General features: G+C 47.3%; 1 protein-coding gene across 4 annotated transcripts in view; it reads left to right on the top strand.

Moving 5' to 3' along the window:
* LOC144121263 (matrix metalloproteinase-2-like) overlaps positions 1-23,205 on the top strand; it is a 202,010-nt gene extending 178,805 nt beyond the window's left edge. For 2 of the 4 annotated variants that reach the window (XR_013312582.1, XR_013312583.1), the window contains exons 4-9: positions 6,889-7,047; positions 10,321-10,601; positions 12,442-12,583; positions 15,225-15,488; positions 17,668-19,996; positions 20,532-23,205. Coding sequence is in view for 2 of the 4 variants with exons in the window: in XM_077654383.1 (XP_077510509.1) it covers positions 6,889-7,047; positions 10,321-10,601; positions 12,442-12,583; positions 15,225-15,488; positions 17,668-17,897 (1,076 nt within the window). In the remaining 2 variants the exon portion in view is untranslated. Of the gene's footprint in view, positions 1-6,888; positions 7,048-10,320; positions 10,602-12,441; positions 12,584-15,224; positions 15,489-17,667 lie in introns of all 4 variants that reach the window. The other 2 variants (XM_077654383.1, XM_077654384.1) reach the window with 1 other exon arrangement.
* The last annotated feature ends 3,223 nt before the right edge of the window (positions 23,206-26,428 follow it).

Genomic DNA, 26,428 nt, shown 5'->3' with positions numbered 1-26,428 from the left:
CATTCAGCACTGCTGTTTCCCATATCGAAGCTGCAGTCTTTTGTGCCGGCGAAGGAGTTTGTTTACTCCGAGGAAAATCGGCTAGGGTGTACCGAAAGAGCTGCGCTTACACTTCTGGGTAGGGGGCTTCATTTTTCTCCTAGCTCTGCATGAGAGTGCGTGCGTTAGAGAGAGAGGAGGTAGGGAGTGAGAAAGAAGGAAGCCAACGCAAGGCTCCGTAGCGAGCGAAAGGAGGTCCGGGGAAAGCTCGCCCGCGTCGCCGTCAGACCGGAGCGCGGAGTGTTCGCGGCCGCCGGAGCGTGTCCAAGTGTGACAGGAACGGCGCACCAGTGCAGGAGGAAAGTTTCCCCGCCGACGATAAGCCACCGCCGGGGCGCTCGCTGAGGTCGCGGAACGCGGCGAGGCGGGAGGAGAGATCGCACACACAAACACTGCCTTCGAACGCCATCGCCTCGACGTCCGCGGGCGGCGTGTTTACAAACCAGGCACGGCGAGCAACGCCAGTGGCCCAGGAAAGATGCAGGCCCGCATTCACGTCGGATATTGAAAGCTTTTCAGAAGGTTCAGCGGCGATCGCTCAGCATGGCGAAATGTAATGATGCCTTTCTACAAGTTAAAGGTTCGAATTCGCCGCCGCGGTGGCTCGGTGGTTGTGGTGCTCGGCTGCTGACCCTAAAGGCGCGGGTTCGATCCCGGCCGCGGCGGTTGCGTTTCGCTGGAGATGATAGAGACATGTCCCATGTGCGATGTCGGTGTACATTAAAAAATTCCAGGTGGTCGAAATTATCCAGAGCACTCATTATACGGCGTCCCTCATAGCCCGTGTAGCTTTTGGACGTTAAGCCTCATAAACCTCTGAAAACAAGTGCTCTATCTGCATTGTGCATTTTCTATCTCGCTTTGTTCTGTGTCTTCGCGCATTTGCTTCGTAAACCATTTTTTTTTCAGTCGTATTATTGGACTGAATTTTTTTAAGAGCGTTAGCTATTACTGATCACGTTTCGAGATTTCGTGAGGTCTCCTACCACCCTGAGATCAAAGCGTCATCTGTGGCTGCAACTAGAAAACAGCGCATCTCGCATTGAGACTTGTAGCGCCATCTACTATAGCATTGTAGAAACAACCACCCGCCGCGTGCCAATGACGACGTCACGGACCAATATGGTGGATAGAGGTGGAACTATGTGAGTAGGACGTCAGGGGACGAAATGGCGGCATAGTTTCGGTTTCTCGTCTCGAATCCAAGATGGCGGCCATGAAAATTGGTTGTGCCCTCTCATTTATGCTTACTTTGCTTACGCATTCGTTTCAGAATCGGCTCTCGAGGTGCTCAGTAATTCAAAGTACGCAACAGCAGTGAGTTATGAGGCCAGTGGCTGTACGCACTGCGTTTAGTAAACAAGCGCCAGGGGTCCGCAGCGGAAGACTGAAGAGAAGGACCGGCAGCGACCGACCGAGGAGGCAGTGGCGACGACGATGATTATTGGGGCGTCCCCGTGTAGACGCCCAGAGCCGAGGGGCGGTTCTTATTTTTGTCTGCGCAACCACCACAGCAAACTCGGGCGTCATCGTGCCGCCCCAGCGAAAACAGGGACGGATACGCAGGGTCTTCTCTTGTCGGTCGCTTGTTTCGGAAGCCCCGCAGCTATTTTATTTTATTTCTTTCCCCGGGCACAGCGTTATTTGTCGTCTCTGTCGCTTAACCCAACTTGCTGCGCCGCCCTCAACCCCCTTTCCACACGCACACTTTCTTCCTATCTCGTTCACCCACTTTTTCTCTCCGTACAGGGGTTTTGTTTCAGTGTTTCCCTACGAATGGGTCCCCCGCCGCGACGGTGAAGCGTTGTTGTCGCGGTCAAGTCATGCATCACTTTTGGTAATTGCGGTCATCGATCACGGATGCTTCGGAGCGGCACTGCGGGAGGGCCTCCTAAACACGTTTTCAGCATTCGGAGAGGAACGGGGTGAAGAAGTTGGGGGGGGGTCTTCCTTTCTTCCGAGAAGTTGACGAAGACAGCGCCGGCCTGAGGAGCCGCGTCGCCGAGCGCGGCGCCCGGGGAAAGCTGACAGCGCTGATGAGGCCAGCGCTTGCAACACTGCGCTTCAAATTTTAAAGGATTGGCGCGACCGCTTTTCACGATCGAAGGCTGTCCGCGAACAGCGCACAAGCGCAGTTTATAACGGCGGAAACAGCACTCTGGAGAGTACAGCAGAAGAAGGTACTCAGAGCGACAGTACTCGAGGTGCATGGGAGTGTGTTCGTTCCTATTACAAAGATGTTTGAATTAAGTGAAAAGTGGGCTCGCTTGATTATGAGCAGAGGAGAAAACAGCGCTCGAACAGGCCGAGGCAGAAAAGGCACAACGCGGCGAGCTTCTGCTTGGTCCTGTTCAAAAGCTGCCTTCACCCGGTAACCATGCATCAAACGTCCCAAATTTTCAGCTCGTTATACGGGTAAAAAGGCCACAGCTGCTTAAAAAATTCTACGCGGCGTGGCAATCCTGGAAGTATCATTCGCGTCATTTAATTACCGAAATGTAGCGAGTCAGATCACATTCTATTCACGCGAAAAGCATCGATCCATTAATTCCTGCTTTTGAGGTACGCCCCGCAGAAATATGCCTTCACGTGAACAAGAGCAACAAATATCAACAGGCTTTGTGCGTGAAACTTGTTTCACCATTCGGCGCCGGCGCAGTAAACGTATCAACAGTCACGATATATCAATAGCTTCCTCCAAGAGTTCGCTAATCCACTTTCACGTGTTAAACTTGCAGAGGGGCGGTTGGGAACGACACCCCGTAGAACAAATCCGAACATAAACACGCGCACACGGCACGCGCGCTGACGCACATGTGTAGTCTGGCTCGGGGAAAAGCAGCTTAAAAGAGCGAGGAGCTCCAAAAGTGCTCCAGGGGTATCGATTGAAAGGAAGGGGAGTGGGTCGTCCATGCAGCCATAGGAAGTGGCATCAACGGCGCTCGAAGGAGGAGAAACCACAGCGCCAGCACATTTTGTCAGCGCTTCCATGGCTGGGCCACTCTGTGGAGCCGAGGAAGGAGAGGGGTGGAGATGCCTCCTCGCGAGCCGTGATTCACTTTCCAAGAAACACATTTCGTGCCTCGCCGCATCTTCTCGGGCTCGCACAGCTCTCTTTCGCTTGGTCCTGCCTTTCTTCCCCATCTGCCTCGCGCCGGGGCCTATTGTTGCGCGATAATGTATTCATCGCGTTCCATGCCGCGTAGCGCGCTTCTTGTTCGCGATCGCCGACTGTCCGCCCATGCGCCGCTCGGCGGCGAACGAACGCATCGCGTATGCATCACGTTTTCGCTCTGGCAGCGCGAGGCGAAACTCGCTTAAGTGGATGCGAAGCGTGTGGCTGTCATGTGTGTGTATGGGAAACGCGGTGGCGAAGACGTGCGGCGTTTTGATGCGAATCTTCGGGGCTGCTACGCTGCGCGGATGCAAAGGTCGGACTGGCGACGCCTCCTACGAGATTAGCGTAAAAAGTTTCGATGTCCGTGCCTTCATGAATGAAAGGCTTCAGGCTGGCTCCATGACCATGAGAGAGAGAGAGATTTAGCATAGAGCGATCCGCTACCGTAATCCGCTTGCGCAGGGACCCAGCTGCGTCTGCGCAGTGGCAGGAATGCGCTTCTCGGAGCCATCTGCGCATGCGCACATAGCTCTTCGCGGAAGTCGATCACACTATGCTAAATCTCCCCCCCCCTTTTTTTTTCAGTGGAGGCAGAGGATAAATTAACTTGCTGGTTTACTTTCCTCCACATTCGTATCCTTCCATATCCCTCCATACTGGTAATCCTCCGTATGTTACCCAAACATATGATTAGGACGTGCGCTGATTTGTCTCCGCCCTGCGACATTAACTTATTTGTGGGGCGCTTTAATTCAAAATGAGAGTGGCGCGATGTTTGTGTCACAAGAAAACACTTCCTAACGGGAAGAGTAAGGGGGAACGTCGGCCGAAGCATCTAGCACCAGGTGTTCGCAGATCGGCCCGATGGGTAAACCCCAGAGACCACAAATATGTAATCAATCAATCAATCAATCAATCAATCAATCAATCAATTCCTACCGACTTTTCTCGGGCGAGAGCTACGCCCTAGTTATGAGACATGCGTCATAACTGGGTAGTGCTCCACAATTTCACAAAAGATCATCCCGCAAATCTTTTATCTCAAAAACTATCAACTAGTGGAACCAACTGCATGCTGCCTTTTCGCTTTGAGCAGCAACTCCACATTCTATGCATCATATGTTACCTGCTACGCAATTGTACCTATTGTGTTTCTTATTAGTTTATATATATATATATATATCTGCAGTAACCACTGCCCTCCATTAAGGTACCTGGACCTTCCTGGTGCAGAATGAATATATTAGTATTTATTCCAGCACCGTCCAGGATCACAATAAATAAATTAAGATTTGTTTATTTATTCAATAAGTATGGACTTGTTACGTAAGCTTATGTGCGGTAAGTCCGATCGAGACACTTTACTCTGGCATTCATTCAACTGTACACCAGAGATGTCATATTTAAAGCGCACATTACTTTGCCTTGGCACATCGTTAATGATCTGGGTTTTCGAGCGGCACTTGTCTCGCCAGAGTCCATCGAACTGGCAGGTCTTGTCGTTGTGTGCCTCCCGCGTAACGCCTCTTCGTGGCTCTTTCAACGCTATTTCGCCTTATCCGTTGTTATTCGTTCTTTCGTTTCGATTGCGTAAAGGTTAGGTTGATATACGTTTCCTGAAAAGTGAAACAATCGAGAGACTGCTGGAGAAGATGAAAAATAAAAAAATCTAATCCGTGACAGATTTCATTTTCATAAGTCGAATATACTAAGCCACTAACTTGTTGCATAAGAGCTAGCGTCTTGCTGACTAACGAGTACGAACCAGGTGAAAAAAATGTTAATAAATAAGCAAGCAGACATTGAATACATCTAGTGAAGGGCGGAGGAGAAGAGGATTGGAAAGTTCGTTGCTGATGAACTGGAGGCAAAAAACAAAAAAAACAAAAACAAAAAACACCTTAGTTGCAGAGGACCGGATGATGTCCAAAAGCAACTCGGCGGCCGTGTTGACACTGACATTACTGGTGGGTTTGCGGTCAGCGGCTAAATATTTTTGCGCAGAATAGTGCCTGAACCGGGCAGGCAAGTTATGGTCAGGGGTAATATAATCCGGTTTATCCCGACCGCTCGCGTCTTGTGGAAAGTTTCACTTATTCTTCTTGCCTCGAGTTTTGCAAGGAAAGGATGAAGGGGTGAATAAGTGCGCTGGACGCGAAGAGAGGCCTCCTTTCCCTCGGGGACAGCCGCTGGCGACGAGGCGTGGAGCCGCGACGAGACGCTCGACACACAGTGGACCTTCTTTCCCCGCGAGCACGGCCCGGCGCGCCGCCGGCACCTCCGCGTCAGCTGTTCCCAATGGCCGCAGAGCCTGAGCAGGCTTTATTTGACGACGCCGCTGGAAGCGCATTTTTCTCGGCACGAGAGAAGAGAAACAGGAGGGGAATGAAAAGAAAAAGCAAAAAAAAGGAAGGCATAGAAGGTGCCTTCGCTCGGGCAGCCGCCCTATCGGCGCCGCGAGGAGAATGGAGCGGTCGAAAGCCAAGACGACGACGTCGAAGACGACGGCGACGTGGAGGCAGCAGTGCGGCGGCGCCGCGACGGGGAGCCGGAAAGAGCCTCTTCGATCGGCGGCCGAACCTTCCTTCGCCGCTGCGGCGGGCGGCTTGAGTGCGGCGCGCTGGTTTTGGTATTGCACGAACTCCCCCATCACCCCCTCCTACTTCTTTGCGTGCGGAGCGCGCTCTTCACAAGATGCCACCCCCGGCCGAACCAGCCGTTGCTCTCGCGCGCCTAGCTCTGCATGGCCCGCGGGAGAAGCGGTGCACCGTACAGCTTACGGTGCGTGGGGCTTTCACATCTCGCCGAATGGTATGCCTGAGGCGTATGGAAAACGGGCACGGAAACGGGGATCGGGCGAGAACGCATGCAACACACACACGAGAGAGAGAGAGAGAGAGACCCTGCGAAGTGTTTTCTGACACCAATGGAAAACCGCAGACATGTACTTTGGAACGAAATTTCGAGACAAAAATGTACTCGTCTCAAACATCCTCGAATGGATTTGCAAAGTCTGTGAGCATTTTAAGTATAGGTTTGTAATTCACCGCTGCCTTGCTTGCCATCTTGTTGGCTATCGTTATCGGCAAATGCGTGTGGCCCGGCCAGTCGTGCACCGTGCTTGCGTTTGCGAAAACCTAGTCAACTCTGTTCCTTATCCGAGTAAAGAAGCTGCCCGGTTATAGATTCTTTCCCTGCAATAACATGGAGGTTTCTCTGCACTCTAAACAGAAAGCAGTAAAGAGGGAGAGAATAAACTTTAACATAAACTAACTACGCGGGTCGTTCACCCAGGTCTGGGTCCAGGCCTGACCGATCAGCTGGTGCTGAAGGGGAGCTCTCTGTGAGCCAGCTTCACCTCCCACTGCTCATGGCTCAGTTCCTGTGAACTGCGCGCTTTACGTTGCTCGGGGCAGTGCCAAACCATGCGGAGGATGTCGGAACTCTCTTTGCGGACCGGGCATGCCTTTGTTGGGTATTGCGCGGGCCAAATCTTATTGTGTCGAGCTGGGTTTAACAGTGTGCGGGCTTGCATGTTTCGCCATAAGCTGTCCTCTTGCGCTAGCGGACTCCCTCTTATAAAAAGGAGCGTGATAGAGGACAGCTTACTCCCTTTTTGCACCCATGTTGGTGTATTTGTGTTTAGAGTGTACCCTGTTGTCTTTCTTATCTCCCTACGCTGCCGTCCTCTTTCCGTACGCTCATTCGTCCCTGTTTTTTTCTGCGCGCAGAGGTGAGCCTGTTCGCAGTGGCGGCGCACGAGTTCGGCCACTCGCTGGGCTTGTCCCACTCGTCGGTGCCCGGCTCCCTCATGTACCCCTACTACCAGGGAGTGAAGGACGACTTCCAGCTGCCCTACGACGACAAAGTGGGCATACAGAGGCTCTACGGTGCGTATATGCATGTCTACTTGCCTGCCGCCTGTACGTGTTTCACTGCACGCAAACTGTGCTCGTCAGCGCTTTGCAGGCGTCCACCTGAATAGCAGAGCCCTTGGATGCAACGCCCTGATATCCGGCCAATTTTTTTCTTTGATCAATCACCTCTACCATTGAATGTTCTAAATTTCCATCTCCTTCTCTCCATATCGGAATAAAAAAAATCGTACAGGTGTGAGCAACTTGAGGAGAAAAAAGAAGTTTAGTTTTGCGTATAGCTTGAAAAGGTAATGTATATTCATCATGCTTATAGAAGAAAAAGAAAACAAAACAAAAAAATTCTCAGCATACCCGGTGAGTGACCTCTTAGTACATTCCATAAACTTCTCCTTTTTATATTGATTCTAGCTGTATACTGGGTGCTTATTCATTTTTCGTCATTTCTCGTCCTCCAAGGTCGGCGACGCCTTAGTCTCAGTGTGCTGTCTCAGTCACGATCCCTTGCACAAAAAATTCGAGTTCACAGGAGGCGAGAAGTATTTCATTAGCTTTGCGCTGTCGTAACTGACACTCTGTGTGGGCCCAAAGAAATGTTTCCTCTTTTCTTTTTTTGCCAAAAGAGCAAAATTGAGACCATTCGAATGCCTTGCTGACGAACCCAGCCTTGCTGACGAACGAACACGAGATAGAGATTCTCACACAGCACGAAGCGTCCAGCAGAGGCCACGTATGGGGAGGTGGAGACCACAAGACGTGCTCCAATTGCCTGAGCAATACAGAATTGAATGTCTTTCGACGAAAAATAATACACAGGGACACCTATAATTACATTATATTGGCAATGTGATAGCATTAGCTGCTGTTGATGCCTTTACTGGAAGTGAAGTAATTTCCGGACTGGTGATGTCACTGCCCTCCAGCCAATCGGTGATTTTTCATTTTTTCATTGAAAACTTTATTGAACAAAAAAGGTTGCGTTGTCACCGCCGTGGATGCGGTGTTGGGTCCACGCTTCAGGCGATGGCCGCGGCTTCATGCCTGCAGGCGACCTCCAGTGCCCTTTTCCCAATTCTTGGGAAAAGGGCCCTCGACCAAACCGTTGCTTTCAGCTCGGTGATTCATGTGCTGCTGGATACCAATCGGTGAATTTTATGACCGACGACGTGCTTTGGTCCTATCAGGCTTTTAATGAAAACGAGCCTTATCTTCCTTGCTCTTCTTGGGATTTGTTCAAATGCATAATGATATCAAAAGATAGGTTTTTTTTTAGGTATAAAGGTGGCTTACGAGGCATAATAATGCCCTTGGGAGTGGGTGTCGAAATAAAGACGAATCATGTTAACTATAGTGGGATATTAAGATACTTCTCAATAACGAAGTGGCAGATACCCTTCAAAGCAGGCGCTCCAGCCAGTGGCATCGACCAGTTGTCTTGACGTCGCGGTTAATCCAGTTAATCCTTGCACCTGCCGGCCCCCTGCCATGTCACGTTAGCATACGCAACACGATTAACCATGGATGACGTCATGACAATCGGTGGACGCCACTAGCTGGTGCGCCTCCTTTCAGGATCATGTTCCGCTCCGTTCTTAATTTTTATATGACTATAGTATGCTCGTTAACGAAATTCTATACTGAAACGTTAAACAACAGTTAGGCGACTGGAATTAGAGATTCGGAGCTGACTGTTAATAAAATTATATCATCATTTGGTATTACGAAAACACGATTTTTCTGTACGTCAAACCGAAATCGAGTGGTGCATGGTTAACTGCACGTAGCCACACCCACAAGCAAATGTCATACTGCGGTGCGCATGTCAAGTGGCTTTCTCTACCCTGCTATCTCTCTCTATACACACTCATACACACACGTCAAAAGTGCGAGGCCTAGTCTTTAAGAAATACTTGTTGCATGTTTCGTTCATCGTAAACGTAGGTGTCTGCAAATTTCTTCTCCTCGAAAGCCTCAAGCTGGAGAAGAGTAAATTTTCTCGAGACATATTAGAGCCCGACGTTTTGCCGCAGTCGTATAGGAACCGCGCCGAAACTTGAGTAGAGCTTCGCGTTCATGCCCCCTCCTCTTTGTCTGCATGAGTACGCGTCTGGGAATTGGCAGCAAAGGTGACAGGAAGGAGCTCGCAGAGGGTGCGTGCGATATGCATCTTTCCGTAGTGAATTGAGCTGCGCCGGAAACGCAGAAGCCTTGACGACGCTCGAGGAAAGCCGCAAAACGTGCGTGCTTGGCGAGTGGCTGTTGTGTGTGTCTTAACCATCTAATTTTTAAATGCGCTTTGCCACATGCGTTTAGAGTCCCTTAAACAGATATGTAGAGAGCTTTAGTGATCAAGCGCAGTATGTTGAAACTGTTCACATCGAAGTTTCGAATCTCCAAAGGGTCAGAAGAACGCTGAGCTCAGGAAGAGGCCGCGATACCCCAAGGCCCAAGAACATTAGCCAGGTGGAGGCAAGGTTTGTGACAGTCTTAATGCAGTCTTGAGCATCCGGCTTGATGAACTAAAACGACTGCAGGTGTAAATTACACACATGTTCGAGGCATTCACTAACATATTGCGCATGCTAGGCGCACTGAATTAAGCCTCGATTATCTTAGCTTACATAAAAAGTAGTCAGTATCCATCTCATGACCACTATCATCGGTTGATGGCGATGATGATGATAATGCAAAACAAAAAGTTTTGTTTATTGGATTTAACGTCCTAAAGCGACTCAGGCTATGAGGGAAGCCGTAGTGAAGGGCTCCGAAAATTTCGACCACCTGGGGTTCTTTAACGTGCACTGACATCATCGCACAGTACATGGGCCTCTAGAATTTCGCCTTCATCGAAATTCGATCGCCGCAGCCAGGATCGAACCAACGTCTTTCGGGTCAGCAGCCGAGCGCCATAACCTCTTAGCCACCGCGGCGGCTCAAAAAAAAAAAAAGTAAACGCTGCATTCAAGCAAATACAGTGGAGGAAGGTGCAGTCACGTCTATCAGGGTCGAAGGGTCGAAGCTGAGAAGGTCATCGTAGTGCCGATCTGCAAAGTACCATGGGATGCGCTGTGAATACCAAGTATGGGTAGTCCTGAACACCTAATAAGGGCCGTTCATTGCGCAAAGCAATAATAATTCCTTATTAATGGGTCGTTAATTTAAATCTATTCTTTTGAACTTTTCCCCCTTTTAGCACATTCGTTATATCTATGTGCGCACACCCCCTTCACTATCCCGTCGCATAGTGCACTGCCCTTGACTCGTTTGTTGTTTCGTGCTCGTCCGCAGGTGCCAAGTACCCGACCAAGTGGGCGTCCATGCAACCCATCGTGCCGCGAACGACAACGGTGTCTCCCACGGGACGGGGGCCGCATGGACGACCATCGGGCGACCCCCGCCATGGGGCAGGCAGACCTCCGCAGTCTCCGCACCCGCCACGACAACCCCCACGCCAGTCTCCGCCCCAGCAGCCCAGCGGAGGAGGCGGCGACGGCAAGCCCGACGGCTGCAGCACCTCCATTGACGCCATCGCCGTCATCCGGCGAGAGCTGTTCATCTTCAAGGGCAAGGTGGGCAGGATCGTAGATGGAGGGGGAGGAAAGAGCAAAAGCAGAGAACTTTATTACATAATTGAGGCATTATGTCCTCCTTGGACATGAGACATATCATTATGTCCATGGACAATATTTCCAGGGTATTTGTCCCCTAGTTATTCGTCTTGGTACAGCTGTATCTTTATGTTTGCCTAACATCACCTCGTCTATTTCTTGGTAGAGAGAGGTTGGGCAGGTGGTTCTTGATAATTACAAAGTGAGCAAGGGAGGGGAAAGCCTCAGGGTGCTTGCCGCCGTTTCGACAAGAGCACCTGCCTTCTTCTGGGCAAAGCGTTCATCATTGGCAGGGTTTAAATAGGGTCTTAAATCCGAGAAGGAAGGCCTGGTGAGGAGGAGGGGCGGTGTGAAGTGGGAAGGGTTTTCAGATGGGGAGGGTGAATCTTGTCCAGGCATGATTCCTAGTCTACATTCCTAGTCAGTCGTGCATTAAAGTTGTGGCTAGAGCCAACCATACCGGTCCAAATGCAGAGAAAGGTTTCCTGCTCCCTGGTTCTAGCAGGTAGCCTTTTGTTTCTGAACAATCCCATAAAATGCATGGTGAGGAGGGCAAAATTGTAAAACTGATGTGTTGGGAAAGAGGAAAGCAATTTTATCCGCGGCCAGTACTAGGACCTCGTGAGGAGAAGCGTTTCCTGTGCTGGGGCTTGTTGGTGATCTGCAGTGTCCAACTGGAGTCACGCACTCTAGGAGGAAGGGGTAGGGTGAGAGAAATAAGGGCAGGTAATGGCAGCATTACACGCGTATATAAAACTTTCTATATCTTCCCTGACCTCCAGACAGCCCGGACAATGAGCTCTTAACGCCATCCGAAGCTGCAGACCATTAGTGGGGTGAGGGAAGTGGCAAAGAAAGGGGAAAGGAGGATCCAGCTTAAAGAAAAGAAAGCAGGATTCGTGGGACTGTTACAAAGGTTTTAAAAAGGGATTGGCATCAGCAAGGTCAGGTGCAATGCCATGGCGCTATAGAAAAGTTTGAGGGATGCAAGGACACTTCTGAGGAGGTGATGGGAAGTCTGAGGGTATCATGCACAAATTGCCGATTGCAGGGAGGCATTTTCCATATCATACATTGTAAACACGAATATGCCTATATTTGAGTAAAAAGGGAGTTAGAAATGAGAGGAGGCTTTTAAATTTCGGCATAGGAGGTCCTGATTTTACCAAATAGATGAGATGGAAACCTCGCTTAAAATCTTTGCAACTGCTAGAACTTCGCATGTATTGAAGAAAGAATTTGTTTCCGTAGTCAACCGTAAGTATTTCGTATTTTTAGTGGTGAAAACCTACCCCACGGCTTGGGCAGCATATCCTGCCCCTAAAACGAAGTGCGCTTGTGGACAGCTTGTTCCCTTTTTACTCATTTCATGTTTTGAGTATAAGCATTAAAAGCTTTCTTGTGATGGCTGTGACTCCCCTATGGGCACTTTCCAAAACAAAAAGTTTTTGTGCAAGCAAGTTCGTTGGACGTTGCCTCATAACAGCCGGAGTTTGTACATTTGACCATGAGAGGGCCGGGGAAGGGGTAAGAAATGTCCCACGCAGGAGTAAGCGACTTGATTGAGAAAGGCATGTCAAAGTATTTTCGCGACTTGCTTATGTGTCCATCCAGCCCCATAGCTTAGGAGGCAAACGTTGCCATTTTTTTTTGTGAGTTTAGGGGCATTTTCTCTGCAAACTGTCTGGCTGCCTCTTCTCGGAAATATAAACTTCTAACCTTTTGACATTTCTTGTCCTTTTAGCTTCTGACGTGTTCCCAGCATCATGCATTAATGACGGGTTGTCTGTCCTTTTTGCAGTACTTCTGGCGGATCAACGAACAGGGCCTGAAGCCCGGTTACCCAGTGGAGATCAGCCTCTTCTGGTACAACTTGCCCAAAGACCTCGAAAAGATCGATGCTGTCTATGAGCGGCCGGATCAAAAAATTGCCTTCTTCATAGGTTAGTAGATTGGCCGTCTGCCGCACACATTTAACGCGACAGCATTAAAAAGCCCGTGTCACAGAAAAGCCGACTTAGTCTTCGGCATCATTGGCGTGAGCGAAAAATCAATGGAAAAATGCCCAGAAAAGAATCCTAGGTGGCTTCCTATATGGCAGGTGGGCCACCTAGGTCATGTGACCTTGTGGCATCATCACAACCTGCCCACGGAATTCTGAGCAAACTGCTCACCGTGGCAGGTGGCAGTTAAATTAATGATTGTTCACGAGAGGTTGCCCAGGAGGAGCAACCTGGGTCGCACAAGCCCCACCGATGGCAGCTCCTGCCATTGCAGGGCCATCTTTTAATCGCTGCACTATTGCGCCAGGAGTGGTATGAGGACTGCCATGGACCTATGAATGCAAAGTAGAGAATGACCAGTTCCGCATATATGGGCTTGAACGCATCAACGCTATCGCATCAGCTTAAGTAACCCCTTAAATATTTCGGCCCTCTGTTGACATTGCGGATGTTGGCATGCACAGAATCAGCGAAGCTGCAGCTTAGGTTGCGTAGAAGACGTTTGCGCTGAGAGTACAGTCTTTCATTTTTTGGGAGCTCTGCTTAACCAGCATACCTTCGGCAATGGTTGTGGAACAACAGTGTTTAATTCACTCCGAGTAAAACTTTATATAGTTATTATTCTTAGTAAAAATTTATTCTCTGTATCTTTCCGGGTATGTGAGCGTTTTTCAGGCAGCAAAAAACGCATCTAAATTGAGAAAATTGAATTAAAATTTTTTTCCGCCACTCTATTCAAACTCATGATGCCCACACCGAGAAGAATGAGCTACCATTTTTTTTTAAGTGAACGGCGGTGCAGCATAGCCTCCGCTGTCCGCGCAGAGAATTTGGTGTCGACTCACGCAGTGTACCTGCGAAATCGACCGCCAGTATAGCGACACCTATATTTCGTTTCTTGCTCTTTTTCTTACTTAAAAATGCTCCGTTTTGGATGAGAGTGGTCTCTTTGTTGTTAGGATGCCGTAGCCTATCAGTACAGGCCAACTTCACTTTGTCCTGAATGTTCCTTTAACACTTGGCACTTCTGCAAAAAAAGAAAGAATTTTCTTAGCATAACTGAAAACGTATTGCATTCACACTAAAGCAACGAGGCTACTCTAGTTGCTTAACTTTCAAGAACTCGGGAGCGTTTTTTTTCCTTCTTTTCTGAGCGATGAGACGAAACAGAGGAAATCGCAATTAGGAAATCGTAGTTATTAATGAAGGCCGAAATTTAATTTCCCGTTCCTGACTCCCCTGCACGATGCGGTACTAAATACATCATTTCCGTAATGTATCAGCAAATTAGGCGAACCAGGGGTACCACAGTCTCTGCTTAATAGCGACTGTGGCATTCGTGCTGCCACTGTTTAATTGATACTAAATACCCGACCGGTACGCGGTATCCATCTGAGTTTGCTGTACAACAAACCTCTGCGGTACATGTTTTTTTGATTCGCCACCTCTTCGTTCTGCTGCTATAGCTGTTTGCACTGCACTTCGTACTTTGCGAGCCACTATTTTGGCTCCTATTGTCGGAAGTGAAAAATTGCGACCTTTCACATGCCCCGATATCACCCCTCAGGTCTCTAATTTATTACGCGGACAGATTACTTTTCCAGGCGGTTAAGCGCAGTTAAGGTGCACGTGAATTTAGCCGGAAGAAGTGAAGTAGGAAGTGGAAATTATAAATTTTACAAGACAGTGATGCTCGGCAAGCTTGTTTCTCCGCCACAGTAGTTAATATGCAGTGAAGCATGCTTTAAGGAAGAAGACGCTATAATGTTGGAACTGACTGCATCGAACCAGAGTGGCAGGCAAGAAAAAGAACGGGACGCGGGGAGAAAATAAGCGCGGAAACAGACAATCCGTGTCAAGATACAGAGGTGCGCCAGCAGGAGAAGCTGCCTACAAGACACGGATAAATCAAACGGGGCCAAAGTCGCATGACTGTGCCCAAGTGACTATAAGTTTAACTCGCATGATAATATAACATTCAGCAGATTTTTTGAAAGTTTTTATCAAGATGTGGCGTTATTTTGCGGTCTGCGCTGTTTTATTTTCTGAATATCTTTTTTTTCTTCGATTTATGGCAGTGCTTGACAGGGAGATAGAACGAGGGTAAGGCAAGGAGGATAAATCATAAAGCCAGTTTTATGTGTGCTTTGGCAGGTGTCAATGTGATTAAATTACATATCTCCACCACGAAGCAGCAGAGTATCTACGATCTCATCCCTACCAGCATTTTTAGTAGCAAAATTTCTGACGCTGACTGTATCTCAGAATAGTTACTGAATGCTGTGCAAAACATTCCTGTGGTAAGTTCCACGTAATGTAACCAAACTGTATGGCATGAGTGAAACTGACTTGGCTCATATGCAGCATTGATTTGCTCAATTTTCAGATGTTTGCAGTGTCTAGCTGAACTGAGTGCTACTACATGCTGCAGTTTACTCTTTGGTAACCTGCTGCCATGGTTGTGCTAAAACCGATCATCCACTGCGTCGTGTTTTGAGAGTGTTGCATGCAACAGAGCCTGTTGCGCTATGTGCTTTCCCCTCTGCTCACCTGTTGACCGATGCCTGACATATGTGTGCAGGCCGCAAGTACTGGCTGTTCAGCAGCAACCACCCACTTCCGGGCTACCCACGTCCGCTCACTAACCTGGGTCTACCAGCCAGCTTGTCGCACGTGGACGCTGCCATGGTGTGGGGCCACAACGGAAAGACGTACTTCTTCAGCGGCGACCAGTACTGGCGCTACGACGAGTTCGACCGCAGCGTCGAGCTCGACTACCCGCGGCATGTGCGCATGTGGCGAGGAGTTCCGCACAGCGTCGACGCCGCCTTCCAGAACACAGACGGTGAGCGCTAGCTGAGACACTTTCTATTGAATCCGTGGCAGTGAATGTCCTTTAACATGCGCCGACATCGCACAGCATACGGGTGTCCTTTGCATTTCGCCTCCATCCAAATGCAGATGCCTTGGGACCATCACCGCAGCCCCAAACCCATTCGACCATCGCGGCGAATAATTGCCATTTGTCTATGTAGTGACAAAGTAAAGAAATGAGCAACATTGTGCGAAGGAGAAAGGCCGTTCGCTTGCTTCCAATGCAGCTAGTGTAACGGGCAATATGCTAGGCAGCTAGGCCTCATTCATAACATCACCATTGCTTTCCTGCACCTGCTAGGCACTGTAAACTGCAAAGCCGGCTTGGAATGTAAGTCGATCCACAAACTCGCACCCCTCGCCGGAGAAAAAAAAGGAAAGTTCACTCCAAATATGTCACCGTTCCTGCCGCCCTAGCTAGCCAAACGCTGCGCTGTGTGTGTATGCCTAAGAGCACTGTTTCGTAGTTTCCCGCGGTATGGCATCGCGGCAAGCGCATAATTCAAAGCAACAGAAGCGTAACGACGCAATCGCAAGGCCAGCAGAGATCAAAGGCGATTGAACGGTGCATATTCCACCTTTCCATACCCGCGTGCATGCCGGCTGACTAGCATGCGGCAAACCGGACTGCTGTCGGCAGTATATACTTCATTTCATGAATCAGATGCAACGCTGCGAAAGGTACGGAAGTAGATCGCACGGGAAAATAAAGGGAGGCGTGTTACTCTGCGCTTGTTCTGTGGTCGAGTGGTCTTGAGCACGAGAAAGTAACAGCGTGTCGTCAGCAATAAGAATGCATTTATTCAAGCTGATGACAAATGTGTCATGCAGTAAGCCTGCAAGCAAAGGATTTATTATGTTTTGCACACTACTTTTTGGTTGCAGATGCAGGCAGCGCAAACAAGAGCTCTAGCTTTGACAGCGTTGCACCTGATGTATGAAACTGAGTACAGTTACGGGTGCCGGCGGGAGGCGCTGTCAGAGATTGCTGGGACCCTGCTCTCATGTTATCTGCTGCTCGACTGGGAAAGGGGTCATCACAGCGAGTGAGCGAGTGAGCCTAGTAAACGGCACGCACTTCGAATTTTCGTTAGTGAAGGCAATTTGCATAATAATAAGAATTATTTTCATGTGTGGAGCTCCATTTATTCTGCATGGAATGGGCATCGGAACGGTGTGCGTACTACCCGCGGCCACCACGGCTCAGCCGACTACCACTGAGACTCCGCGACCCCCCAATCTCGGATGGTCATTTCTGTAAACAAAATGTCGACTTATACACGGGAACATGTGGTAAGCTCCACTAATTAAAGTAAGAAAAAGGTACCTATTTCTTGCCATTTTCTCATGATTCCTGGCATGACTCTTCGTGCAGTGACAGCTGTCGCCGGATGTTACGCATCAATTGGTAATGCGCAGCTGTGGTAAAACAAAGAAACGGCTTCAGCCTGGCCGTAGCCACCAAAAACTGAAACCGAAACTAAGCTGAAGCTTTTAGCGCTACGTTTGCTGCGGGGCTCTGTGGTGGCGAAAGTAATTATTCAAGGCGCAATTTGCCGCCTACGGCGCACAAAGGCTCCAAGAAATTCTTATGGCGCAGCATGGTGGAAACGGCGCAGCAATTCCACCCCTGTCATTAATGTGTTTCCTTTGTGCTTTTGTTTATTAGCTTGTTCTATTCCATCCTTGCCAATTAGTATGCAAGCGTTGAACAAATAATCTAACGTAATTTTATGCAGTTGTGGAGCATAATTTATGCCAGTAGGAGTGATGAAATGAAAGAAAGAAAATTCAGCACACCAAACACGTTGTTCGTAGCACGGCTCCATAGTGATTTTTTTATTTTTGATAATGTTTGTAATGGACCCATCACTAGCCATAGCGGCTAAGGGTCCAGATGACTATGCAGCACTTTTTGCAATATTTTCTGAGTAAATAAACGTTCTGATTCTAATTCTGAAAGCATGGGAAAGGCAATAACAGTCTTTCACCTATATACATCACTTGTGTCAAACTGTAAGCGCTTCTTTTTTTAAACTAGGCTGGTATGCTGCAGCTAGCATTAATTCGGTTGACTGCAGCCATAAGAGTATGTCAAAGGCATTTTTTTTTTTTTTGTGGAACAATAGTTGTTTCCTTTGTCCACGCAGGCCAGACGTACTTCTTCAAGGGCCTGAACTTCTGGAGGTTCAATGATCGGCGGATGCATGTCTACAACCGATCACAGCATGTTGGCGAGTGGTTTGGCTGCCCCGTCGCAAGGGCCTCCTTTGCAGATGAGCAGAGTGCACTCAGCGACACCTCTGTTGTCACTCTGGCCTCGACTCCTCTTCTTGTCCTCGGCACTGCCCTGGCACTGACCCTTGGGCAACGCTCTTGATCATGGCCAGCAGTAATACTGGTAATGATTCCAGTGCGCTGCCACTGCAGCACACAACAAGGGCGGTAAACTGTTCCCTTTTTCACCGAAGGTGCTGGCTATAGCCGAGATGTGTCTGTGTTAAAAAGCCATTCATGCACTAAAATTGTTCATTCTCAAGCTAGGATAGAACATATGAATGTTGATAAATGTGTTTGCAAATGATTCATACAGCTCATATGAAAGGGAACAGAGGAAAGGACGATACCAAATATACAAGCTGTAGACAGCCAGCACCCTTTGGAAATTGCAGGTTTTTGCTCTCACAACATTTTTGCATTGCAATATTTTGTGATCAGCTGCCCATTCTGCCCTTGAAGCAAAAGCATTTGAGCAAACTGAAGCACTTTATGCTTACTTCTTAAAAAGGCTACCTCAAGAAAGACTGCCAGCAAACAACAGAGCACACAATGCCAATATGCCTGCCCTCTACACAGGAGAGTGGAAATACAGATTGCATTCACTGTGTGTTCACAAAATACTCAACAGCCTTTTTATCACAGGTGACATGGCAGAAAGTATCCTAGGTGAAGCGGAGAATCGCTACAGCTTATGCAATGTTGAGGCATGTTCAAGTTGTGCAGCTTTTCTGCTGTCATCTATACCGAACATGAAAACTTTGAGCGCAAGGTTGCAGGTTCAGGTATACAGCTCTTTAAGTGCGAATTAAATGCAGAATAGAGCTGTCCCCTTTATATGTAGCCACTGTGACTTTGTGGATAATAAACGAGATCGATTCAACTTATGATTACATCTGGTCTGGAAAAAACAGACACTCTCGATGTTTCAATAGAAAAGGCTATTGTAGCAATTTTTTAACCTAAGAAATTTTTTTTAGGCTCGATGCACCTTGCTTCAAGGTTGAGAATGCCTGCTGCAATGCACTTTTGTGTTGACAAGACGTTCCAGGTGCGTTGTTTCCAGTGTGATATGAGGACTGTGCCATTTGCGTTATTTATTTCATTCAGCCATGTTTTTAATTTTCTCATGTCTATTGATGTGATGTCTTTTTATGTGTGTTTAACTAATCAATATTACATTTGCAGATGTGTGGCGCTATGGCACTGTGTACAGACTAAATTATATAAGTACATACTCAGCTGTTACAGTCACTCTGAACTAGAAGCAAGAAGTGTGACAAGGAATGAGCATCGCTGCAAAGAACCAATTTTTAATGCGAAAGCATTTCTTCTCATGAGTGCCGTGTACAGGGCTTGTTAGCGGAGCATGTCAGCAGAGCTCGTCGGCAGAGCGTGCCTTCGCGAAAATAACCATTCGGAAGAAATTCGCCGGCATTGCGGTTCGAACCCATGGTATCTGTGTGCCAGGTGGACATGCAACGTATACGCCATGAAGGATAGTTGGTTCAAGCGTGTTAGAGGGGCACGAAGTGAACGCACTGTGGTGAGTAGGACAGTAAAGTGTGTTGGGGATGTAGACAACGATGACATGCAAAAAAAGTAGCTGACATCATCCAAGGGTCACATGACAACAAAGGCTTGCAAAAAGAGCTGGGGCGTAACTAAGGGTCACAAGATAAGTGTCATTTGACAATGATGACTTGCAGAAAAAAATTTTGGGGATGTTCAAACGCAAATGCTTTCGCATTTCTTGAATGCAGCAGACTGCAGTGCTCTTTATTGGTTGAGACATGCCAACCAAACTTGATTTAGGTGAAGTTAGTTTTGCTGTGTGCTTATGCATTTGTGGATGAAACAGAATTCTGGACAGATTCACTGTGTTAATATCTGAACTTGTTGTTCCAATGTAAATATGCTGCTTTGTGTTAATCAAAATGATTAGAGGAAGCTGACATAAATTTGTTTCAATTTCAGTCTTTTTCTAACAAGGCACAAGTGCTAAGATATAGGTGATGAAAAGCTACTTATACTTTCAACATAAAATATAAAACGGTGTGCATGCTATCTTAAATAGCCTCAGGATATTGCTCGAAAAAAATGAAAGCAGCTTAATTGATGTTCTTCTGAGCATAGCCTTATAGCGTGAAATGCTCGGAGCTCCAAGGGAGGCCAACAATATCTTCCAAGCCTCCTGGCCTTGTAGACCTTAAAGGGAAATTGAGGCGAAATTGAAGTTGGCTTGTATCCATAGAATAGCAGCTCCTGATCACAAGAACGCCACTCTTCCTGAAAACAAAGCTCTTGTAATGTAGAAAATAGCAAGAACCAAAATACAGGTATTGCCGCCACAGGCCAATCTCGCAAGTACAAGCGTGATGACTTCCTAGGACAAGAGGCGCCACCTTGGAGGAATTTTCTTTACTTCATGGACGTCACGAATCTCTGAGGCTTGCAAAGGAAGGTTGCACACCGCACCGCTAGCCATCAGAAATCACGGAGTCTGCATTTACGTCACGATTCACGTCACTCCGTTCTGTGACGTCATAAGAGTTGCCGTGTCGTCATAAGAGTTCCCCGAGTTTGAATCAGAGGGGCGGGAAAAACTTTTTCAACTTCGAATCCAAATCTCTTTGAAATAAATGCATCTTTCGCACCCGGACAAGCGGCAACAAAACCATGAAATGCCGAACTATCAGATTTTGCTAACAAAAAAAATTGATAGAGTTCTCCTCAGTGTCCCTTTAAGGCACTTGTGAATGCAGCCTTATCTGTCTTGTGACTGCTCATTGCTCAGAACTTCAGATGATAAGCATTCTGGAATGGTTTTTGTGAACATTTCTTTCTGAAACAGAAACTCAACATACGTGTTGTGAACAAAACCCACTTGGCAAGTCTAGCATTTACAGATGGTTTATAAACTATTTTGAAATACGGTATAACTGCAAGCATAACATAAGGCCTTCTCTGCAGCTACAAAATGATTCAACACACTTCCTTCACTCCTGCACCAGAAACTAAGCACTAAAGTGATGGGTGCTGCAAAATGCCACGAGCAGAAATTTGTCTTTTACACTAAAGACACTTCAGGTTTCTTGTTGGGCTTGTATTACAATGTTAACGTGCACGACATAACATAGTGTGTTAATGTGAGCCAAGTTATACAGAATTTAAATTTTGCTGCTTGTGCACAGCTGTGAGAAAGATGATGCCTTGTCACAGCATAGCCTAGTGCCCCTGTGCTTTTGCCTTGCATCTAGCCGTCCCCAGTCATCGTGATGACTGTAAAAGATGTGCAATGCAAGTGTCCTTCGTGATATTTTGCCACGCTCAATGCAGCACAGTCCACATACGCTTGGCTGTACGACACGCACCCTCTATTTTTCAGGATAGCCGAAGGCACTGTCAGTGCTGTTGTGTGTAGTCACATTTAAATGTCGATACATAAATGAAGCCTATGGTGCTTGCTGCGCGCATGGTGCAAGCGTCCCAGAGAGCTCACTTTCTTTTTTATGAGAGGTAAGGAGATGCAAGGGTGCACAAGGAGACTTCAGCGTCATTCATGCTGTTAATTAACTGCTTGCGCTTTTGCAGTGTGCTTTAAGATATCCCTTTTAAGTCCGCATCACCAGATACGTTATGCACATCGAGAAATGTGTGTTGTTTGAAAAGCACCTTTTATACATAAGTATACATCGTTTTTGTTCTTTTATTACAGTGTGTATTACCCTTTTGTATATAAGCAATGTAAATACATTTTACTTTGATGACTTTCAGTGTCTGCATAAACGTTCTCAGAAAACTTAGGGGAGCCAAGCCACAGCATGTGTTACTATGAAACAATCTGACAACATGAATCCAGGCGTGAGCAATGCTATTTTTTCTAGTCAGCCAGCTTTACAGGCAGTAAACAAGGTTCTCAGAACAAAAAGCTGAATTGACAGATTAAAAAAAAAAGTATGGAAGGGTGACTGATTGATCAGTTGTACATGTTTTGGTTTCGTACAACATTCTCTGAGTGGCCAACAATAGTTTTTTTTTTTTTTCCACATAAAGACTGTGCAGTCAATCAGACACTCTCTTGGCACTGCAATTTATTTTATTGGTCAAGGACACTTTAAGGGACCAAAATAGCCTTCCCCACATTATGTAAATAAGCCTATGCAGCCATGCAAGGCATTTCATCAAAGTGGATAAACCCTTGTGGCCTTGAGCAAGAGGCAAGAACACATGATGGTGAAAGAAAATGCATAGCATGGGCTCACAGTTTTGGCTTCGTTAGGGAAAGCATAAACTGTTGCAAAAGTGATGAAATGAAGACTATGTATGATGCATGGTAGAGCTAGTGCATGCGTCAATTAAAGAAACTCGTCACCACTTGCTGGGGAAGTTGTACACCTTCTTAACAGTATAAATTGTTTTTGCACATTACGATGATTAGTGCTCATTTTCAGTGTAAGGCAGTTGCATAGCTACGAGAACACAATTCAGCGCGACAAAATGTTCACAGTACATACAACAATCAATACAGGAGGATGTTTGCTCTGCAAGAAACTGTGCTAGCTTTTGAAAGCTTTTTGTTTACTCCACGGTACACCAATTTCCTTATCTCTTTCACCTTACCAAGGTTACAACAGAGATGGCATAAGCTGCACAACAGTGCTGTGCCAGCCTCTAAACAACAGAACTTCTTTATTCTGTCATAAATGTTGTGTCCCATTCTTAACAAAAAAAAGTAACATGAGCAATGTACAGAGGGAACCACTCTTGGGTCAAACATGGAAGCGTATGCCTGCATTTGGTGCAGTACCGCTGGAAGATGGCAGCAAAACAGGCACTTGCATTCTCTGTGCGTGCACCCCTTCCTTTGCTGGCACCCATCAGCAATGCTGTGCAATGCGTAGTCCTTCTCCATAGAGTGGTCCCATCTTTGATCTGTTCACTGGTTTCCAAACATGTTCAAGATAACATGCACAAAGTGAGCAGTTTGTTTGGCTTCGTGATAATAGCATATGGCTAGAGGAAAAAAAATGTAACACAGCTGGCTGAATCTGAAGGAAGCACCTGCTACGTAAGGTGCATTGCAATTAACTGGTGCTGATTAGACTCAGGGTACATTTGAATAATGAACTGCCAAAGTTATGAACACAAGACATTTACAAAGTCACAGAGCTTAGCTTGGATGCTATGCAATGTCCCAGACAGGCAAATGGTTGTGGAAACTTTTTTTCAGTGATGATGCATGCTTTGCATATGCTACGAACAAACACACATTGTGTGCCTTTCATGTTTCATGTGAGCTACTGTCTCCAGTTTTCCAAATGTGTCTTCACATTGCAAAGGCAGATTGCACTCTGCTGATTTGTATTTCAAATTTGTGCATTGCGATAATAAAAAGTATCTTTCTGCCAGCTTAGTGTGTTGCTACACACACCAGGCACAAAGCCTGCTACTCATACCTGTACACAATAAATGGCTTTTCTTACAGATCCTGTCAATGCATGCTGCAGAAGAAGCCATGGAAAAACATTTCTCCAAGGGTGCCATTTTTGTCATCCTCGTTAAACACAATGCTCTATAATCTAGAAGTACATCCCTCCAAAACACCTTTCCAAAGTAGCATTCAATAAAATGAACACTACTTACGACTAACAGTTTATCTGATAAAAAAAGAACAAATATGAAACTTGTTTTCAATCACATTTCACTCCACCTAATAGATAATACTTATTTTTGCAGGTATGCAAACACTTGCAGTTTTGATCACAAACAAAACTGGTTAGCAATAGACTTCAATTACTAGACGTACAGAAGTAGCATCACATGTGACATGCTTATATGTGATCTGAGCATGCACGGCCACATGGAGCTAGTTATTGAGCAGAATGCGAACGTTACTTATATGTGGTTATACAGTAAAAGCTCGTTAATTCGAACTTGAAGGGGACTGGAAAATTGTTCAAATTAAGCGAAGTTCGAATGGGCGCTAGAATGAGCGGTTATAGCACTCCACTGCAGGGGCAGAACCCGAAGCAGTCGCGTCTAGACTCGTTATCGCGAGCTAGGCGCTACTACACGTTTGTGGCGAGCATATTCTGAGAACTAAATTCATCTGGTCCTAGTGCCAAATGAAACAAATTGATTGGCCAGTTATTCGTCAGAAACAAGTATACTGGAATGCATTCGCGTGAGCAGCTAGCTTTAGTGCTAGAATATAGGATGCTATTTATGCTCCAAAACATGTTTATTTGGGGGGAATGGGTGTCAAAATTAAAAGTAATCGGCGAAGTGCATTTGCTTGCGTTTCTTCTGCCGTGACACTATCAGCATCATCTGCAGCTTGCCTAAAGCTCTTGTGCAATGTGAGAGTACTCACTGAAAGAGAAGTAGCGTGCTGCAACATCGAGCGCCGACACTACTGTATGTGCACTTGGCGGTGGCACAGTCTCGTCGCCGCCGTCGGACTTATCACTGTCGGCTGTTCTCACTGCATGTGAGCCCTGCGACGTCTGCTGGGAGCATGCAGCCTCAATTATATCGGCGTCACTCAAGGGCTCCAACATCTCCATGCTGCTGTCCACATAGCTCGCGCTCGTGGCACCAACAAAAGCAGTCATCGCCCGAACCGCCATACTGCGCTGTTTACACCAAGTGATTGTGACCCAGCGTCCGTAGCACAACGAAAACCTGGAATGGCTCGCGCCTAAGCATCATTGGCACGGGCGAGTGCTCCAGCAGCGAAAACCTGCTAAAGCATGCACCAGAAAGCGGGCTCCGTGAGCCTTGTGCACCCGGCTTTTTTTTGTTTTCCATTGTTTTACATCTCTGGTAAATTTGGAGCGCGTTTTACTTGCTATGGGTCAACTTCTATCTACGAGGAGCGGAGTCAGCCAGTGGCTCCTAGTTCGAATTAAGGGGGGACACGGGTCTTTGGGACAAAAAGATGACCAAAAAGTCGAATTTTCGAAAATGGCATTTTCGGAATCTACAACTATTAATCTCCAGTTTCACGAATTTTTGTCTCCCAGAAATCAATATTTTTGCTGTATTACGAAATGTAAATCACCGCGTCACCCGATTTTGTGCATGAGCAGACGATAAAAACAGTGCATTTTCTACTCCGCGGAACGCTCCTTCCAGCGCGCCAATCGCAGCCATCTTGGTCTCGTTTGAAAGAAGACTCTCTACGCTTCAATTTTCCGCCGCTTGTGCTTGCATGCCCAGAATGGCCACGGAGAAAAAGAAGCACAAACAACAAAGAAAGCGCGAGGTCCGATTCGCTGATATGAGCACTTGACTGAAACGAGCCCTCCCATTGGCGGATTCTCGCATGCTTCGTCTGCTAGGCTTGTTGCTGGTCGCTGGCAGACGCATCCCCGGCGCCATTTTGTTGAAAGAAGCGAGACCGACGCACAACGATGTCGCCTAAATTCCACTCGCGGCACAAGTTCGGTCAGAGGAAAAGAAATAAGCGAGTCAACAACCTTCCTTCACGTCCTGCAGCATCGGAAAGCACCGATAATGCGCAAGAGTCAGCGGCCGGTGAAGAAGCATCAGCGGACGTCAAAGTAACCCTAACGAGCTCGGCGACAGCTACGCACAGCAGCTGCATATGCTGCGACACCAGGATGCTACAGCGTTTGGAATTCCTCGAAATGGAAGCGAAAGCTGAAGAAAAGCTACAAGCTCTCGATTCAACTTCAGCAACGCAGAAGAAACAGGATTTCATTGGCAACTGCGACGATCGCCCACTTCGAGACGCCAACGGCAGTGTAGACGATACTGCGTTCACTGTTCTGAATCTGGAATCTTTCACCGAACTGGTGAGTGCCGTCAAGTGCAAGGTGTGTGGCGGAAACGTGGACGTTTCTAAAGGTGATCGTGAATACGGTTTAGCTGGGAGGCTCACTCTCTTGTACATGAACTGCGGCGAGATTTCATCTGCGTGGAGTTCGCCGCGCGCTCAAGGGAGCCAAAAAATAAGGCCATTTACTGTGAATATTCTTGCTGCACGGGCAATGCAAAGTACGGGAAATCGGCAAACTGCACTGAACGATGTCTTTGCAGTAATGAATATTTCCCATAGAGGGCTTCACAGTAAAATCTGGCAAGGTTACATGAAAAACAAGCTGACGCCCGCGACAACACGCGCAGCCGAAAAAGTGATGATGGACAGCGCCCGTTCCGTTCGCGAGCTGTACACAGAGTTGCACTTAGACAACCCTGGAAATATCACTGTCTCGTTCGACGGTTCGTGGGTGACCCGGGGTCATTCATCGCACATCGGTGTGGCCACAGTGATTGAGTTGTTCACTGGGCTTGTACTAGACTATGTTGTGTTCAGCAACTTCTGTGCGGGGTGCAAGCGCGGGCCTACGGAAAGTGACCCATCGTATGAGGCATGGAAGAGCAGGCACAGGTGTCAGAAAAACACGGAAAAAAAATCTGGAGAGATGGAAGTGCAGGCTGCACTTGTCATGTTTCAAAGGTCATTAGAGAAACATGGCCTTCGATACACGACAGTTTTGTGTGATGGAGATAGCCGCACATTTCTGGCACTGCAGGAGGTTGATGTGTATGGTTTTATAAAAGTGCAGAAAGAGGACTGCACAAACCATGTGCAAAAGCGCATGG

The sequence above is a fragment of the Amblyomma americanum genome, chromosome 2, assembly GCF_052857255.1.
Source record: "Amblyomma americanum isolate KBUSLIRL-KWMA chromosome 2, ASM5285725v1, whole genome shotgun sequence".
NCBI classification, from domain to species: domain Eukaryota; kingdom Metazoa; phylum Arthropoda; class Arachnida; order Ixodida; family Ixodidae; genus Amblyomma; species Amblyomma americanum.
Note: the sequence above shows the minus strand (reverse complement) of the source record. Positions and strands in the feature narration are given on the sequence as shown.